Consider the following 18,975-nt stretch of genomic DNA (forward strand, 5'->3'; position numbering starts at 1 on the left):
TTTTCTGTGGTTGTGGTGGGTTTTTCTGTGATTGTGGTTGTGGTGGTGGGTTTTTCAGTGATTATGGTTGTTGTGGTGGGCTTTTCTGTGGTTGTTGTGGTGGTTTTTTCTGTGATTGTGGTTCTTGTGGTGGGTTCTTCTGTGACTGTGGTTGTTGTAGTGGTTTTTTCTGGCGTTGTGGGTGTAGTTGTAGGCTCACACCTGTTAATGCAACATCTCACTCGTATTTCATAGTTATGACATATAGAAGGAAAGCTTTGGTCATTATTATTACAAATTAGTCCATCTGTTGGGCTGCATGTTACGGTTTGACCTAGATCACTTAGGGCTGTGTTAGGGTACTGCCTTGCTCGACATTCTATCTCCAGAGGTTGACTGCAAGCACTCACATCCATTTCAGTAATATTTTTAATGCTTTCATACTCTCCACCACCACCTGGGGTAAAGCTGGGGTAATTATTGTCATTCCAACCTGACCACTTACAAACATAGCAGTCAGTGGTAGGTGTTTCTGTAGTTGTTGCAGTAGTACTCGAAATTACTGTGGTTGTTGTGGTGGGTTTTTCTGTGGTTGTTGTGGTGGGTTTTTCTGTGGTTGTTGCAGCAGTAGTACTGGGCTTTTCTGTGGTTGTGGTGGGTTTTTCTGTGATTGTGGTTGTGGTGGTGGGCTTTTCTGTGGTTGTTGTGGTGGGTTTTTCTGTGCTGGTGGCTGTTGTAGATTTTTCTGTCACTGTGGTTATTGTAGTGGGTCCTTCTGTGACTGTGGTGGTGGGTTTCTCTGTGGTAGTTGTGGTGGGTTTTTCTGTGGTTGTTGCAGCAGTAGTACTGGGCTTTTCTGTGGTTGTGGTGGGTTTTTCTGTGATTGTGGTTGTGGTGGTGGGCTTTTCTGTGGCTGTTGTGGTGGGTTTTTTAGTTATTGTGGTTGTTGTGGTAGGTTTTTCTGTGATTGTGGTTGTTGTGGTGGGTTTCTCTGTGGTTGTTGCAGCAGTAGTACTGGGCTTTTCTGTGGTTGTGGTGGTGGGTTTTTCAGTGATTATGGTTGTTGTGGTGGGTTTTTCTGTGGCTGTGGTGGTGGTTTTTTCTGTGATTGTGGTTCTTGTGGTGGGTTCTTCTGTGACTGTGGTTGTTGTAGTGGTTTTTTCTGGCGCTGTGGGTGTAGTTGTAGGCTCACACTTGTTAATGCAACATCTCACTCGTATTTCATAGTTATGACATATAGAAGGAAAGCTTTGGTCATTATTATTACAAATTAGTCCATCTGTTGGGCTGCATGTTACGGTTTGACCTAGATCACTTAGGGCTGTGTTAGGGTACTGCCTTGCTCGACATTCTATCTCCAGAGGTTGACTGCAAGCACTCACATCCATTTCAGTAATATTTTTAATGCTTTCATACTCTCCACCACCACCTGGGGTAAAGCTGGGGTAATTATTGTCATTCCAACCTGACCACTTACAAACATAGCAGTCAGTGGTAGGTGTTTCTGTAGTTGTTGCAGTAGTACTCGAAATTACTGTGGTTGTTGTGGTGGGTTTTTCTGTGGTTGTTGTGGTGGGTTTCTCTGTGGTTGTTGCAGCAGTAGTACTGGGCTTTTCTGTGGTTGTGGTGGGTTTTTCTGTGATTGTGGTTGTGGTGGTGGGCTTTTCTGTGGCTGTTGTGGTGGGTTTTTTAGTTATTGTGGTTGTTGTAGTGGGTTTTTCTGTGATTGTGGTTGTGGTGGGCTTTTCTGTGGCTGTTGTGGTGGGTTTTTTAGTTATTGTGGTTGTTGTGGTAGGTTTTTCTGTGATTGTGGTTGTTGTGGTGGGTTTCTCTGTGGTTGTTGCAGCAGTAGTACTGGGCTTTTCTGTGGTTGTGGTGGGTTTTTCTGTGATTGTGGTTGTTGTGGTGGGTTTCTCTGTGGTTGTTGCAGCAGTAGTACTGGGCTTTTCTGTGGCTGTGGTGGGTTTTTCTGTGCCGGTGGTTGTTGACTTTTCTGTTACTGTTGGTTTTTCAGTGGTTGTAGCAGCTTTGGTGCTGGGCTTTTCTGTAGCTGTTGTGGTTTTCTCTGTGGCAGCTGTAGTTGTAGGCTGAACTACGGATCCTGTTGATTTTGATGTTGTAGCTAGTGTATTTGTGACAACTGCAGTGGTTGTTGTCTTCTCTGTCGTTGCTGCTGTTGTGGACCTTTCTGTGGTTGTTGTGGTGGGTTTTTCAGTGATTATGGTTGTTGTGGTGGGTTTTTTAGTTACTGTGGTTGGTTTTTCTGTGGTTGTTGCAGCAGTAGTACTGGGCTTTTCTGTGGTTGTGGTGGGTTTTTCTGTGATTGTGGTTGTGGTGGTGGGTTTTTCAGTGATTATGGTTGTTGTGGTGGGCTTTTCTGTGGCTGTGGTGGTGGTTTTTTCTGTGATTGTGGTTCTTGTGGTGGGTTCTTCTGTGACTGTGGTTGTTGTAGTGGTTTTTTCTGGCGCTGTGGGTGTAGTTGTAGGCTCACACTTGTTAATGCAACATCTCACTCGTATTTCATAGTTATGACATATAGAAGGAAAGCTTTGGTCATTATTATTACAAATTAGTCCATCTGTTGGGCTGCATGTTACGGTTTGACCTAGATCACTTAGGGCTGTGTTAGGGTACTGCCTTGCTCGACATTCTATCTCCAGAGGTTGACTGCAAGCACTCACATCCATTTCAGTAATATTTTTAATGCTTTCATACTCTCCACCACCACCTGGGGTAAAGCTGGGGTAATTATTGTCATTCCAACCTGACCACTTACAAACATAGCAGTCAGTGGTAGGTGTTTCTGTAGTTGTTGCAGTAGTACTCGAAATTACTGTGGTTGTTGTGGTGGGTTTTTCTGTGGTTGTTGTGGTGGGTTTCTCTGTGGTTGTTGCAGCAGTAGTACTGGGCTTTTCTGTGGTTGTGGTGGGTTTTTCTGTGATTGTGGTTGTGGTGGTGGGCTTTTCTGTGGCTGTTGTGGTGGGTTTTTTAGTTATTGTGGTTGTTGTAGTGGGTTTTTCTGTGATTGTGGTTGTTGTGGTGGGTTTCTCTGTGGTTGTTGCAGCAGTAGTACTGGGCTTTTGTGTGGTTGTGGTGGGTTTTTCTGTGATTGTGGTTGTGGTGGGCTTTTCTGTGGCTGTTGTGGTGGGTTTTTTAGTTATTGTGGTTGTTGTGGTAGGTTTTTCTGTGATTGTGGTTGTTGTGGTGGGTTTCTCTGTGGTTGTTGCAGCAGTTGATTGTGGTGGTTGTGGTGGGTTTCTCTGTGGTTGTTGCAGCAGTAGTACTGGGCTTTTCTGTGGCTGTGGTGGGTTTTTCTGTGCCGGTGGTTGTTGACTTTTCTGTTACTGTTGGTTTTTCAGTGGTTGTAGCAGCTTTGGTGGTGGGTTTTTCTGTAGCTGTTGTGGTTTTCTCTGTGGCAGCTGTAGTTGTAGGCTGAACTACGGATCCTGTTGATTTTGATGTTGTAGCTAGTGTATTTGTGACAACTGCAGTGGTTGTTGTCTTCTCTGTCGTTGCTGCTGTGGACCTTTCTGTGGTTGTTGTGGTGGGTTTTTCAGTGATTATGGTTGTTGTGGTGGGTTTTTTAGTTACTGTGGTTGGTTTTTCTGTGGTTGTTGCAGCAGTAGTACTGGGCTTTTCTGTGGTTGTGGTGGGTTTTTCTGTGATTGTGGTTGTGGTGGTGGGTTTTTCAGTGATTATGGTTGTTGTGGTGGGCTTTTCTGTGGCTGTGGTGGTGGTTTTTTCTGTGATTGTGGTTCTTGTGGTGGGTTCTTCTGTGACTGTGGTTGTTGTAGTGGTTTTTTCTGGCGCTGTGGGTGTAGTTGTAGGCTCACACTTGTTAATGCAACATCTCACTCGTATTTCATAGTTATGACATATAAAAGGAACGCGTTGCTCATTATTATTACAAATTAGTCCATCTGTTGGGCTGCATGTTACGTTTTGACCTAGATCACTTAGGGCTGTGTCAGGGTACTGCCTTGCTCGACATTCTATCTCCAGAGGTTGACTGCAAGCACTCACATCCAATTCAGTAATATTTTTAATGCTTTCATACTCTCCACCACCACCTGGGGTAAAGCTGGGGTAATTATTGTCATTCCAACCTGACCACTTACAAACATAGCAGTCAGTGGTAGGTGTTTCTGTAGTTGTTGCAGTAGTACTCGAAATTACTGTGGTTGTTGTGGTGGGTTTTTCTGTGGTTGTTGCAGCAGTAGTACTGGGCTTTTCTGTGGTTGTGGTGGGTTTTTCTGTGATTGTGGTTGTGGTGGTGGGCTTTTCTGTGGTTGTTGTGGTGGGTTTTTCTGTGCTGGTGGCTGTTGTAGATTTTTCTGTCACTGTGGTTATTGTAGTGGGTCCTTCTGTGACTGTGGTGGTGGGTTTCTCTGTGGTTGTTGTGGTGGGTTTCTCTGTGGTTGTTGCAGCAGTAGTACTGGGCTTTTCTGTGGTTGTGGTGGGTTTTTCTGTGATTGTGGTTGTGGTGGTGGGCTTTTCTGTGGCTGTTGTGGTGGGTTTTTCTGTGCTGGTGGTTGTTGTAGTGGGTTCTTCTGTGACTGTGGTTGCTGTGGTTGGTTTTTCTGTGGCTGTGGTGGTGGTGGCTTTTTCTGTGGTTGTTGCAGCAGTCGTGCTGGGCTTTTCTGTGCTGGTGGGTGGTTCTGTGATTATCAAAAAAAAAAAGAAAGAAAGAAAAAGAAGATGAACCTAGGAAGTTGTCTTTAAAGTGTCAAAATACATCATTAAAATGGGTTTGTAAATGTTTTACACCAATGCACTTTTTTGGTCTCTCATATTTACCACTTGTGCTAAAAACAAAGATTGTTGTAGATGTTGCCGAGGTGGTTGTATGAGTGCAAGTCGGATCCATGATTCTGGTAATATTTCCCCCTTCTCCACAAACAGCTGTGATACAGGTTCCATTTCCATCATTTGTGTCATAGATTGTATCTCCATATTTGTATATACGTCCATGATATGAACACTCGCAAGCTGCAAAATAAATAATTATATAATAATTATATGAATTTTACTGTTTCGGTATATTGATAGTATTGCCTTTCTAATAAGTCTGTATGTTATGATCAATCACAGAAATGGTCATAGCCACGCTCACCATTGACGCTATCACTGCACTCACGCTTTGTTGATGAACAGTGACTAAAAAATAAATGAAAAAGCAAAGATTAAACAATGTATGAACATATAAGGTAATATTCTGGTGTTGGGGCAATTTGAATTACAATACAGGCATATGGAATGCTCTGATGACCAACATGATGTGATAGAGATTTTTACAGTTAATCTTATGGTGATGTTCCCAGAAAAAAAGAGTGGCATTTTAAGAGTCCTAATTTGTTTGTGGGTAATTACCAAGATCACATTTATGTTGTAATGTGAAGGTTAAGCAACTCTTCAACTTGCTTTCCCAGATTGTCATCAATTATTTCTCTATGTGAAGCAGAAGAATCTAACAGGATTAGACTGATTTCAGATACCTAAAAAAATGTAAGCATACTATGGTCGTTCAGTATTATTTAATTGCATATGGTTACTGTATGTATTGTTAACATAGATAAAATTGTGCAGTATTATGTACAAAACACATGAAGACAGCATTACAATTAATATGTCCAGACGCATGAATTCATCCTAAAATTAATTATCTATCCATCTAACCATTAACTATGCCTGCTCATTTAAGGGTTTCCGGGGGCCTGGAGCTTACATGAAGCTCTGCAGGTCCTAGACAACAGTATGATTCCTCTGAGGCAAACTCTCTACAGGGTTCCAAAACTGTAACAAACACTCCCAAACATGATGGGGCGAGCCCTGTGTATAAAGGGGATGAAAATAATGATGTGATGTAGCCATGATTGACAAAGCGTCTACCACCTATACTGTATTCTTTGTGAATCCATTTTGATTTGAGATAAGTTTTAAATTATTAAATATTAAGATGTGGTTATCTTCTGTTATAAGCTTTGTCAAACAAGATAACAGTGTTACAGATCTCTGATTTGCTGCTACGTCAGTCCCCTAAAATTACTGTTTGTAACTTGATTGTATATTTATTATTGTAAATCACTATCCACCTTTTGACTTTATTCCAAAATGAGGCAACAACAGGACAATAACACATTAGATGCAGGATTGAGTCCTCCTCATCAATTCAAAACCTACACAAACAAGTTTGTTCTAGGCCCCAAATAGATATCATGTTTTTAGTGGGTAAAAAACTATATAAGAACTGTAGTTGTATTATATGTATAGACGCATCTTGGGTAGTGTTATAGATAATATTAAACACATTTTTTTTAAGGAATTATTTTATTAATAGAGTCTTCCCACGTATTTAAGGTATTAATTGGATTATCATGATGTTAGTTCTAAATATAACTAAGTTATATTTATATATATTTCTATAAATTTTATCTCCATTCATCCATGACTGGTCTCTAGTTTACGGGCAGCATACTAATTGCTGTCTTGGTTTTTTAGCTATATCCTTTTTCCAAACATTAGATATTGATACAACAATTTTTTATATTCTAGTGGTGTACAAACTGGACCATATACTTTTTGGAAGGTCATAATCTTACTATTACTATCATCATTTACAAATATGATATTTTTATTTGAAAATTATTTATTTATATTGAAGTGATCCTCTATCAACAAGGCCCTATTTCAGAGAGCAGGCTCATACTCTGAGCCTAATCTAGATCTCCAAGTTGACTGAGCCTGAGCTGGGAAGCTCTTGAGTTTTCGGTTCCAGAACAGCTGATCAGAATTATCTCAATCAACTCTGAGTATATTCAGCCTGAGGGAAGTGCATTCACAGTGAGCACCGAAAGCCATCATCAATGGAATGCAGATGACATGATTTTCAGTGGCAGAAAATGGAGATAAAAGCAGATCCACTTATTTCATTCCAACTGACCCGGAGAATTTAATGACCACGAATGAGGACAACGTGAGGTGGGATAAGACTTCAGAACATGTTAATAGATAATGTGAAGTGATGTTATGTAACATGGTGAGTTATTGCATGTCAAATATACAGAAAATATAGAAATATTTTTATATCTTAACAATGTTCACATATTTTAATATAATTTATTTGCTATATCCTCTTATTCAGCTATAATCTGATGGAGCCCAAACACACTTGGCAGCAACTCCAAATCAAACACCAAAATATTGTACAGACTAGTAAAAATTTTGCTTATACTTATGTCATTCTTGCAATATTAGGCTGAGGTTAACTGAACTGCTGAATTGCTGTGAAATGATGTCCTATTCATGTGATCTCCTTTATTCTACGATGGAGCTATGATGGGGATGTGAGTCCCATAAATGAGTCTATTACACCGCGGAATCTTTAAATGCATGAAAAGTATTCATAAATCATTGCACAATGTATCCACGTAGATTAATTTCTTACAACCCTGCAGTTCTGTGGAATTCCCCTTTGATGATCCTTTTTGATTTATGCCCAAGGAAAACAACAAAAATGGGCAAAAGTCTTTTCAGAGCCAGAGTCATTTTTCTTACGGCCTGACAAACTGTTGCCTTGCTGATGTGTTTCAGTGTCTCTGATTTCATAAAGAAAACTGCTGCTGGGCAATGCATAAAATTTGCTCCGATGATAATGCAGATGTGTGATGTTTGATACATCTGGGTGGAACAGATTGTTAGATAAATGATACAGTGCGAGGTGAAACATTATCTTTCATAAAGACACTCCTCCAGGAACGGTAAGATGTCCAAGCAGGGTCTAATCACCACCTCCTTAGGCAACAGCCCCTGAATAAATTGAGCCCCAACGTCCACAATTTTATTCACAAAAGGAAATGTCATGTTTCTCCTTCCTGCTACACTCAGCGAGTGATCAGTCTCAGGCTTAGATGAAACAAACCTGTCAGCCAGCAGGTTTGCTTCACAAACTATGTTGCCATAGTAACGGACTCAGTTTTACGCTGAACTGGCTTCATGAAACGGAAAAGTCAGAGTGTCCCTCATCTCAGGCATACTCAGAGTTTTCACCAATCCTGCTTTCTGAAATAGGGCCCAGATTACTACTGAATCATAATATTTGTTGCAACATGTTATCTAGTTTATCTGGTGGGTGATATTGATACCACAGCCATTTTGCAACAGCGTCTTTTTTGTCGATTTGAGCTGACATCAAGGAAAATAAATCATTTTCTAGCAGGATGAAATGAATGACTTTTAACTATACATATGGAAAGAGCTCTTTTTCAAATATAGGGTGGAAGTTTCTGAGTAATCTTGCTGAGAACCAGTGTTGGTTATGGAATAATTTCGGTATGATGGATGCTTTAAGGGAATAGTTTATTTCTTTAAGGTTTAAACGTCAGGTAGTTAGTTATTAGTATACATAATTTCATTATGCCAGCTATTGTAAAAAGTATATAAAGGTTTCGTTAACTTTTGCACCAACTGCAGCATTAATAAGAAGGAATGTGACCCACCAAATTTGACAGTTTTCCTTTCGAGGCATGCGCTCCCCTTCTTCATAATGCGTTCCTTCGAGATAGCAGCCACATTCTTTCTCTGACACACACTTCATGGTAATTTCTTCCAAATAAGATTTTTCGGGCGGGCAGCTTGGATAGCAGCCTTAAAAAATTAAATGTTACCGTAAATTGCAAACCTAGCACAGAATAGGTGAGGACTGGAAGTCTAGCCAAAACAATGTGAAAATCTCAGAGTAGTGAAAGCAAATGAAAAGTCAGTTGTGCTTAACCAATGGGCTTTACAAAGAAACATATGCATGGTCAACTCTTTAATTATAACCTTTAAAATTATACAATATTTCTTTTACGTCATTAGTACCTTCTAATGCTGGAATGTGATTGTAGCATACTCCTGAGGGATTCCTACATGTCTTCATGCATGGTTTTCCACAAGGCTCGTAGTGCCATTCACACTCTCCATCAGGGTTGTAAAAATCACAGAATATGGCTAATGAAAGAAAAGAAAACAATGATAAGAAGATACAAGAAAAGATAACTCACTCATGCATAAACTTTTCATGATAAAATGCAAGTCAAGCTTATCTGCAAATTCTATAATTAAATGACAAAAGGGATGCTGACAGATAACATACTTTTGTTTATTTCCTCACAGAAACACAAATAAAACACTCACGGCAGATTGTGGGAGTTCTCCATCTTACACAGGCTCCGGCTTCATTGCAAGCTGCTGCGTAAGCTGCTACAGAGGAGCAGAAACATTCACAATCTCCCCCTGTGTTGCAGGAACATGTGTCTCTCACACAGGCATCATAATGATGTCTTGGGTCCACCTTTTTGGAAAAAAACAAACAAAAAACACTGTGAATGTCAGTTGAGGCTGACTTATATTCTGCCAACTTATCATACAGAATGCGATTGGATAGTCAGTTGCTTGGCACAATTCTTACCTTTGAATGGCAACTGGCAAACACTTTACTGTTGATAATGCTGCAGTGTTTTAATGCCCATGCCTGTCTGTGTGAGTATAGACTGCAGGGATTTCTATGTGTGTTTGCATTAGGGCAGGTAGGTGAGTCTTTCCAGCTGTTTCCAAACTCAAGGGCTTCAACCACAATCTGTTTGTCTCTGGTGGTGAAATCATTTTTTACATTCCCATCATAATTACCACAAAGACCACAGACTTTTCCCTGAGAAAAAATGAGAGTGAGTTCATTTGTAAATTGGCAACGTTATTAACATTCATCTGAATGCCTATATATCTCCTCACCCACCTTGAATGTGGGCTTGAGTCTGATCATGAGTGTCGTCTTCTTATTCCAAATGAGAACAAGTCCATTCTTTGCCTCAATGACAAGATATATGCCCATTGTCTGGATATGATAGGGTATGTCCTCCCCTTTGCTTTGTTTGATAACTCTGACATGTTCCTCTGACAGAACAATTTCATTGTTCTGAAAGAAACGAAACATGCTCATATCTAATTCTGCTAAGCAATTTTTTTTTTAGCATTTTTAAAAGACATTTAAATGCATATAATAGTGTTATGTACCCCTAAGTAGAGTTTGATAGCAGTGGAGCAGATGCTTTCACTTGTTCCACATGGGATGCTCTCGGTCAGGACCCTGAAGGTGCCGTTCATATCGTCCCCACAGTAATCCTGCAAGATATTGATGTCATTATTACAAGACTGACCTCTGACAAATCACAAGCAAACAAAGACTAAATGTACATCCGTGCAATACCTGAGTGAAGACGTAGCCACAGTCCCCGTGAAAGGAGAATTTCTTTTTATCAAAGGTGATGTAATGCCCTTCTCCATATATGGTACAGGTCCCATCACACTCATTTTCTGTACAATTCCATTTTCCGCTTTTGCAAGTGCTATGATTTAAACAGATAAAGTAATGTCAAGGTATATACCTGCTGATTTACGGACACAGCTCTACTCAAGCGTGGAAGGAATTAAACGGCTCACCAGGTATTGCAGTCCACAGTGACAGTCTGTCCAGAATTATAGGATTCTCCGTTGAATGGGCAGGGACAGTTCTCCTCCGTAACACAGCCTCCTTTACCATCAGACAGCAGGCCTGCAGGGCATACACAGCCTGGCATACACTGTGTACTGACCTATACAGTGTAACAACAATGTATTTTAAGTTTTTTTTTTTTTACTGCTGGACAGATAGTCTGTTCATAAAGCTGGGCTGTCTATGCAGCAAAGAGACAAAATATTTTTGAAATTGGTGCTACATGACCAGAGAAAACAGAGAAAAAAGCGCTGTGGCATTTGGTTTTGCTCGAGCCAGAATTAACTACACCACACTTCACCAATAAATGCTTCCACTGGTGGGTAACAAAATGTGAGCTTGTTTGTTTTGACACAACGAATAATATGACGGCTAATGGCTCGCTGTTTGATCTAATTTTTTTCAGCCTTCATTTTTACAATACAGGAAACAGCATACAGCCCACTTCCGGTTAACAAATTCACATATTACAGCCAAAATAGCTAAACAAAGCTACAGCTAAAATATTTTTCTGAAAAGGTGAGAAATAGGCAATACAGTAACAAAATCTTCATATTCATATTTGATAAGCGCTGCCTAGTTTTACAGTTTGATCAATGGTTGGTTGGAGTTTGAGAGAGAGAGGTGTGGTCATCTCTCTCAACCTGCTTCTGTACTCTTTTTGTCTGTGGTGGTAGGCCTATGAAAATGTGGAGGGACAATCTGTAGTTTGAGCAAGAGCCCTAGAGCCAGCAAATACCTGCTGGGTGACGCATTTCGAGCTAGGAGATCTGGGTGCTGACGCGGGGAGGGAAGTTTACCATTGTTTATTGCACACTGCACAAACTTTTATGACACAAAGCTGGTTGAAAATCTGCAAAGTATCCCTTTAACATGTCATCTGCTGCTTTAGTATACATGTTTACAGAATTTAACAACAGTCATGAATCAGTGGCTCAAACTTACACATTCTGTGCCCAGTGTCTGGCAGCTTTTTTGGCACTCAGATCCCTTGTCACCTGGTTTTGCGTTTGAGCAGTTGATGAAAACCATTGGCTCTGTGCATGCTGATGACAATGAAAAGGTGTTATGAAGGACACTGCTGTATGCTTCATGTTGCTCATACTGTGTTTTGCAACAGAAGAAATACTATGATGAGTTGAGTGCTTTGTACCTACATTCACTTATGTGGTCTCCTGTGCATGTTAATTTTCCACTATGGCAGGAGCTGAAACACATACAAAGACAAGGGAGGTTAATTGTTGCTAGTTTTTGCTCAATTTCTTGAAAATAAAAACAAAATTGATTAATTTATACAATTAAGAAGCACTGCCACAAGAAGTACAATTATAGCTCTACAGACACTCCTCTTTTTCTATTAACCTCATACAGAGGCTGCATCGTTTTGTATGTGGCGCACATCATTCGCCACCAGAGGTCAGCCTGGTGCAACGGGCAACTCAGCTGACAAACATGACAACATTCTTATTGGTAGTTGTAGTCTATTTTGTGACACGGAGACAGCGCCTGGATGCAGGTGACAGATCTGTTTTTAAAAATGCAGCGACAACTTCATATACAAGACAATTATAGCACGGGCAAAGTGACTTTCGCCCCTTCCCTCCCTCGGCCTGTCTGTTGATGCTATGTGCATAAACAAGATTAATAGCCTGAATAAATAAGACTTACATCACTTTCCAGCACTAGATTTATTGAAAGACAATGGAAAACGACTTTTTAACTCCCCCACAAAGATTTGTCATTGTTCCAAACCACAATGGATTTAGGCCTACTCGATACTTTTATACTCGTGTTATAGTTTTGTGTCCAAAAACGTTAACATACAGCCCTGCTATTCATTTTATATAATTTTTCATTTGCATGTTGAGCAGTTGTTTATTTTCAAACAGGGGAAAACCCTTCTATTTGCATTTTATTTTGATTACAGTCTGTATTTATAAAAGTGCTTGTGACATCTCAAATGTGGCTTTGACTTGCAACTGAAAACATGCAGCCCATTTCAAAGGAAATACCGAAATATGTATTGCGTATCGCCATTCAGCCTGTAAATACCGAGATACGAATTTTTGTCCATATCGCCCAGCCTTACTGGTGATTGAAAGGCAGTTTTGGTGGATTTTATTTTGCTTCTGTTGAGTTTGAATGAAGCATGTTTCACTATGAATTAACAAGGCAATTAAGCTAGTCTTGTTTTGGTAAAAGAGGTTAACTTGATTTCAGGAGGTGTATGGTTGTGTTTCTCTGTTTAATTGCTTAATATGGAAAATAGGTATCAGAACATTCATTTCTTGACGCTTTGTGAGTGTATTTACTTTATTTATTAGGCTGAAAAAGCCAGGAGAGCTTGTGGAACATAGGGAAGTTGCCAGTGGGGGGTGCAGTGCCACACATAATACCATCATATACTGTATACCCGAGTGAAATTTCAGAAAAGTATGAAGGTATGAGAAAATAGATACTGCCCAAGCCTAAACCACAACATCCCTAGTTCGCCTCCTGCCGCACACCTTTGATGCATTTCATTCCCCCACTTTCTGTCTTCTCACCTTTCTCTTAAAGTAACCTAAAAATAACCATAAAAACATTATTCTGTTTTAATTTTACAAGAAATATTGAAATCCTCACCAAGTTTGCCCAAGGTGTCTGATGACCTGCCCAGGGCGTACCACCATGTCTCCCACATGACAGTGGCAATGTGAGGCTGGCACACAGTCTCCCTTCTCATTTAGGTAAGTTCCCTCACCACAGCCGCAGCCATCAAGCGGGGTAAACTCAACCTCGCATGTTGAGTCCCATTGACTGATAGATTTGCAGGTGCGACCACAGCTTGTCATTTGGTAGCCATACACGAAAGTAGGGGGGCAGCCAGTTGTGAATATCTCTTTTGAAAGGAAACAAGTTCACTTAAATATTAGAAATACTGTAAATATAGATTTCATTATTACACACTTGATAATTTGGGTTGAACTTACGGCATTCAGTGCTCCTCCATCCGTTCAGTAAGACACCTTCAGCTGCACATGCATGGACGTAGGAAGATATAGCAGCACACATGCACTTGACACTGTTTTCGCAGGCGCAAGTGTCATAAATACAAGCCTGTGGAGAGAAGCAGCAGCAAGCTAACTGAATTGTTGAAATATGCACTAAAACAGTAAAAGTAGAATAACAGAGATACAAAAAAAAATGCATACAAAAAAATGACTGCTTACAGTTTGATAGTCTTCTGGGTTTATTTCAGAATGGCACTTTGCAAAAATCCCATTTGGGTCTGACAGCAAGCTGCACCAATGTTTAGCATATTTCTCTACAAAAATAAATCAACATCTTCATTGTTAAAATATTGATAAAAACAACATTAAAATATGGAGGGTGATGTCTGTGACCTACCCCTGTCTATACTCAAAGTGCAGGGGTCGCCGAGTGCGTTTGTCACATCGCGGCAGCTTCCTCTGGCTTTCCATGTGTTGACAAATGTCCCAGCCGTTCCCTCAATCAATCCATTAGTGGTTCTGAAGTCGTCAGCTTCCACATCATTAAAATCTCCACAAAGACCTGGATAATGATAATGTTACTCAACAGAATACAAATTGCAAAGGGTGGATAATCAACACCATAATTAAAAGAAGTAAAACACACCCCTGAGTTTTCCCTTATTGGAAACACTGGCTTTGATGTAGATCTGCATAATGGGTGAAAGCTGAATCTCGAGATGAAGCCCATAACTGGTGTGGATTACAATAAAGAATGTCGATGGCCTGAAGACTGTTACGTCATCTGCAGGGGGGAAAAACATTGTCACATTTAAAAAAGAGAGAATTTGAATTTGAGCAAACTCAATTATAAGTTATGATTTCATCAGAGAATGAGCACCAGAAAGAACCAAACACTTACCCATGAAAAAAGGCAGCTGTGTGATCAGTTTGTTATACAAAAACTGTCCGCTGGAATCAACTACAATCATCTGCAGAGGGGGAAAAATAGCAATATCTTAAAAATGTCAGGTTTAACCCCTTAAAGTCTGCAATAGAAAGACAGTAACCTTACCTTTCTGCTGCAAAAAGAATGAATGTCCTAGCTATTACAGTTTTATTTTGGATCAGCATATACAGGGGTATCTGTTTAAACAGTATCATGCGAACAGCCTGCAGACATCTGTGGGATCAACTACATTTGTCCAAGGCCCAGAACTTTTCTAAGCAGACACTGTGGAGGCTGGACTTTCAAAATAAATAAATAAATATTTAGGTCTAATTAGCCTATCATTGTTTAATATTTTCACTTTCTTACAAAATTAGTTTTCTTATATTAGCCTATATCAGTGTAAAGAGACACTGTAAAGAATTAAACCAAATATTAAGAGCTATGAGCTTGTACCAAGCAGCAACGTCAGGGGCAAAAACATTAAGCCAATGCACAATTGCTAAAAACTGCAACTCCTCCAATGGCCACTTGAGGCTGGCTCCAAAAGTGAGTCAGATCCATCCCTCACACCTCTACAGCTCCATCCTCTTGTCCAAATATGGTTACTTCTGGCTCAAAAATCCAAGATACCAGTGGCCAAAATGCTGAATTCACAGTGGCTACATCTATTATTTTTATTATACAATCTATGGTTTGTTCTCTTACACGAAGATAAAGCACAAGCCACATTCCATTTATAAAAGACAGAAATTAGTTTCAGATTCACCTTAACACAACGTATTTCCATTGCATTTGTTTTTGGGATTGCTTCTATATAGAAAGAAACAAACGCTAGATATCCTAAATACCGGTACACATTTTTTTCCTTGTCACATTTTCTGAAGTCATTAATATTCTGCAAGCTGCACGGGAAACTTTGGTGGGATGTATGTGGCCTGCAGGCCACAATTTGACTATCACTGGTCAAAACCTTTACAACAGATACGAAAAGGAGAAAAACTTGCAAATAAATTTTCACTTTATGAGAGAACCATAATATACCATAATATTACCATGTGTTTAGGCAGTAGTAGGGTGACTGCGGCCAGGCACGTTGATTTATCTGAATTTTTACATTTGGCCAGGTCACCTAGGACACTGAACGTCCCATTGATTTCCTAAAAGTCAAAAAGATAAAAATGCACTCAATTACAAATTGTTGGCTTACTTACATGTATTGTAATTTTGTTTGTGAATTAAAGGATTCATTGATTTTAGTTTGAGAGCCTCACCTTGGTGAGAACATAGGAGCAGTCTCCATGGAAAGTATACATTTTATCATCATAGGTGGAGATGTGGGCACCACCTAGCAGGGAGCAGATACCAGGACATTCCATATCCTCACAGTGCCACTGGCCCCGGGTACACATGCTGTCAACAGAGTACAGTCAGTTAAGCTGGACAGATCACCTTACAGTAAATGCACATGACATGAACACTGCACTGAAGACATTAGTTACCATTTTTGACACGCCCTTGTGTACGATTCCCCTGGTTGGTAGGGCTGGCCATTGTGTAAACAGGTGCAGTTGTCAACAGCAACACAGCCATTTTGTAAAATGTCGTCAAAGACAGTCCCTTAGTAGAAACATAGTGACGTGATTAGTCTGGTCTTCAAACCACATTAATTTGTGCACATGAATTAACAAAACAAAAACTATATTGTTGTCATTTCACCATAGCAGCCAAAGCTATGTCCAGTGTTGCATTTAAACTGTACAAAGAAGAGTGTTGAGGCACAAGGACAAATGTGAGAAATGCCATAACTGACTATATTAACATGATGTAATTAATTCAGTATTTGGAGGCAACTAAATATCAAAACACAAGCCTTCTGTCAAAACTATAACTTTAGCTTTTGTTTGTTTAAACAAACTGGCGGCAATTCAACAGCAAGAAAACTAATTTTGCACACCAATGGCAACAGTCAAGAACACAAGCAAAGTAATTTGAGAGTCTGAATATGAGTATGAACAGAATAAACACTCTGACATCTGCCAGACTCAAAAAGTTGTCTGTGCTGGTTTTACAATCAGGAAACTTACCAGATGGACAGAAACATCCATCCATGCAGTGATCGTCACACACTTGGCTTCTCTGGGGGTTGCTGCAGGTGTCAGTACAGGGACTACCACATTCTTTATACTCCATGTTGAAAGGGCATGTTGTTGCTATTCAATGCAAAAAAGACACAATTTAAAAACAGTGACTCTGATATGAATACAGCAAAAATATTGAAACTCAAACGTTCAGTTGCTGTTCTTACAACACAGCTGTGCGGTCTTCCATTGCTGTGGTTGTCCGCCTGCATGAGCACACTGACGGGAGTACTCTGACATGGTTGCACACAAGCATGAAGTGCTGTTGTTGGAGCGGCACAGGTCCTTCATACAGGCTTTGGTGAATGAGTCAATATCAATCAGGTTTTGACAGCTGAGAAATGCTGGTCCTGACAGCAAGTTTGCACAGAGGTCTGTCTGTGGGTCAAAGTATACGAGTGTAAGTATTCAAATTGTACCTAACATTATACATGGGTTTACTTGAAGCAAATCCATTTTCACATACTTGATTTGCACAGCTCTGCGTGGCTGAAGAGGACATTGCTGCACACTCTTCATTGGGACCATCATTTTGCGAGGCCTCCCCATAGTATTCAATAGTGAAAGACTCCCCAGTTCCTAGAGGAAAATGAGCCTTGAGGGAGTGTGAAGACTGATTCTGTGCAGAATATTTTAAAATGTATTACTTTTATTTACCTGTGCTGATGAACTCATCATAAACCTGGACTCCATTGTAGTCACCACACAGGCCACAGGTCTGATTCTTGAATTTTGCATCCAACTCAACCTAAAAACAGGTGAAAACTTGGGTTAAAATAAATGCAGAAATTAAGATGAAATCTCTTAACTGTAGTTAATATTATGCATTTTTTCAAAGTTGCTTCCTTTTGATTTCACATGGATTAATCTTTATATCACCTGGGTCAAATCTCTAATCTCTCAACAGCAGTAACACGGTGTCGACAGGTTTCAGACACTTAAATTTAATGCTCTTTAAGACCTTGTCAAGGTCATTTTTTAACAAAATCTAAGACTGATTTTTGGACAAATCATTGTTTTCTTGTTCAAGCATTGCAACCAAGTATAAACTAAATATAAAGATAGCTGTGTAGTCCCATGCAGAGGTAGATTTTATGTAGGAATATGGTTATTAGTATAACAGTAAGTGAGTTGGGTTGATCTTATTTTGCCAACAAGTAAGTGCAAGTATAAAGTTAAAAGACAGTATAAGGTCAAGTGGTAGGTTTGTAACATCAGAAATTTGGACTTTCACACATAAGAGCTCAACTCAACTTTTGATGAATATAAATTAAAAGATAGATAAATGAAATAAGATAAAATGTTTGTGCCAACTAAGACCTCACAATTTCAGTTTTAAGGCAATTTAATTACTTAAAAGGTCTGATATTCATTCAAAATTGAATTTAAGACATTAATTTAAGTAGTATTTTTAAAGACCTGCAGTCACCCTGAGTAAAATTGAATGTACATAAGTGGATCAGTGTTTAACTGCGAGTTAGTAAGTTCAAAAAAATCAATATCAGATATTATTTTGCCAAAGTGCATTGTATGAGAACAGCACATAATAAATAATACACATACCCAGAGGGCGTCATCTTCATTCCACATGACGACCACACCGAGCTTTGCGTCGATTTTAATGTAGGAGACGGTTCTTGCAATGGAAATGCCACCCTGGCTGAATGGTATAGTGACACTAGAGGGGGCAACCAAGTCATCACAGTAAGACAAGAACCTTCTTTGCAACCAGCAAAAGCCAAAACATCAAAACACACTCACAGTTCATTATCGACTTTGATGGAAGTCTTGTCTAATTCGACAGCAGCTCCCTCCAGTCTCATGGTGACCTTCTTAATGGTGGGGACCCCATCCATCTCCTGCCGTTGGAACTGGATGTTGAAACTTTCAAAGCTTGCCTTACACTGGGATGCAAGGATATAGTTGCAAGCGGAGGGAAGCTGGAAGAAATCTCCATCGAAAGTCTTAAAGTGGTAGTTTCCCCATGTACTGCAGATCTGGTCGTTGTGAGCAGGTCTCACTTCTAGTTTGTGGAGGAAAAAAAGATAATTAAATTGTAGCTCAAACTGTACATGGGCTTGTTTGTTATATTTCATCTTAAAAAAGAAAAATACCTTTAATTATGTGCACTTGGGTCATCGTCGGAATCATGACTGAAAAAAACAAAGACACACTATTATGTCGTCAACAGTAAGCAACACTATAATGTCCGATAAAAGCAGACTACATAGGTTTGATTATATAAAATTTTCTTCCTTGGATGGGACTCGATAGACAGCGCAGCTTAATAGGGTTGAATTTAATATATGCAGCTCTCTTTGTGTTTCGTTAAGTGTACATACCAGTGCTGGCTGCAGATAATCCAAAGTAGAGGGTGAGCCATGGTATAACCCATTCAAGTGGCAT

The 18,975-nt window shown here is 39.7% G+C and overlaps 1 protein-coding gene across 1 annotated transcript in view; it reads right to left on the minus strand.

The window, feature by feature from the left end:
- LOC125887308 (mucin-2-like) overlaps positions 1-18,471 on the minus strand; it is a 26,362-nt gene extending 7,891 nt beyond the window's left edge. The window contains exons 1-29 of the mRNA XM_049574007.1: positions 18,331-18,471; positions 18,133-18,247; positions 17,227-17,317; positions 17,036-17,148; positions 16,737-16,947; positions 16,516-16,641; positions 15,931-16,048; positions 15,703-15,841; positions 15,484-15,588; positions 14,402-14,471; positions 14,147-14,284; positions 13,898-14,062; positions 13,720-13,814; positions 13,480-13,606; positions 13,133-13,388; positions 11,919-11,929; positions 11,665-11,769; positions 11,453-11,553; positions 10,456-10,607; positions 10,223-10,361; positions 10,030-10,137; positions 9,752-9,931; positions 9,428-9,667; positions 9,154-9,310; positions 8,839-8,967; positions 8,475-8,622; positions 5,093-5,136; positions 4,777-4,968; positions 3,325-4,637 (exon numbers count right to left, since the gene is read on the minus strand). Coding sequence (XP_049429964.1) covers positions 3,325-4,637; positions 4,777-4,968; positions 5,093-5,136; positions 8,475-8,622; positions 8,839-8,967; positions 9,154-9,310; positions 9,428-9,667; positions 9,752-9,931; positions 10,030-10,137; positions 10,223-10,361; positions 10,456-10,607; positions 11,453-11,553; positions 11,665-11,769; positions 11,919-11,929; positions 13,133-13,388; positions 13,480-13,606; positions 13,720-13,814; positions 13,898-14,062; positions 14,147-14,284; positions 14,402-14,471; positions 15,484-15,588; positions 15,703-15,841; positions 15,931-16,048; positions 16,516-16,641; positions 16,737-16,947; positions 17,036-17,148; positions 17,227-17,317; positions 18,133-18,247; positions 18,331-18,425 — 4,983 coding nt within the window. The 5' untranslated portion in view covers positions 18,426-18,471. The remainder of the gene's footprint in view (positions 1-3,324; positions 4,638-4,776; positions 4,969-5,092; positions 5,137-8,474; positions 8,623-8,838; positions 8,968-9,153; positions 9,311-9,427; positions 9,668-9,751; positions 9,932-10,029; positions 10,138-10,222; positions 10,362-10,455; positions 10,608-11,452; positions 11,554-11,664; positions 11,770-11,918; positions 11,930-13,132; positions 13,389-13,479; positions 13,607-13,719; positions 13,815-13,897; positions 14,063-14,146; positions 14,285-14,401; positions 14,472-15,483; positions 15,589-15,702; positions 15,842-15,930; positions 16,049-16,515; positions 16,642-16,736; positions 16,948-17,035; positions 17,149-17,226; positions 17,318-18,132; positions 18,248-18,330) is intronic.
- Positions 18,472-18,975: the final 504 nt, after the last annotated feature.

This window comes from Epinephelus fuscoguttatus, linkage group LG4, assembly GCF_011397635.1.
Source record: "Epinephelus fuscoguttatus linkage group LG4, E.fuscoguttatus.final_Chr_v1".
Taxonomy (NCBI): Eukaryota; Metazoa; Chordata; class Actinopteri; order Perciformes; family Serranidae; genus Epinephelus; species Epinephelus fuscoguttatus.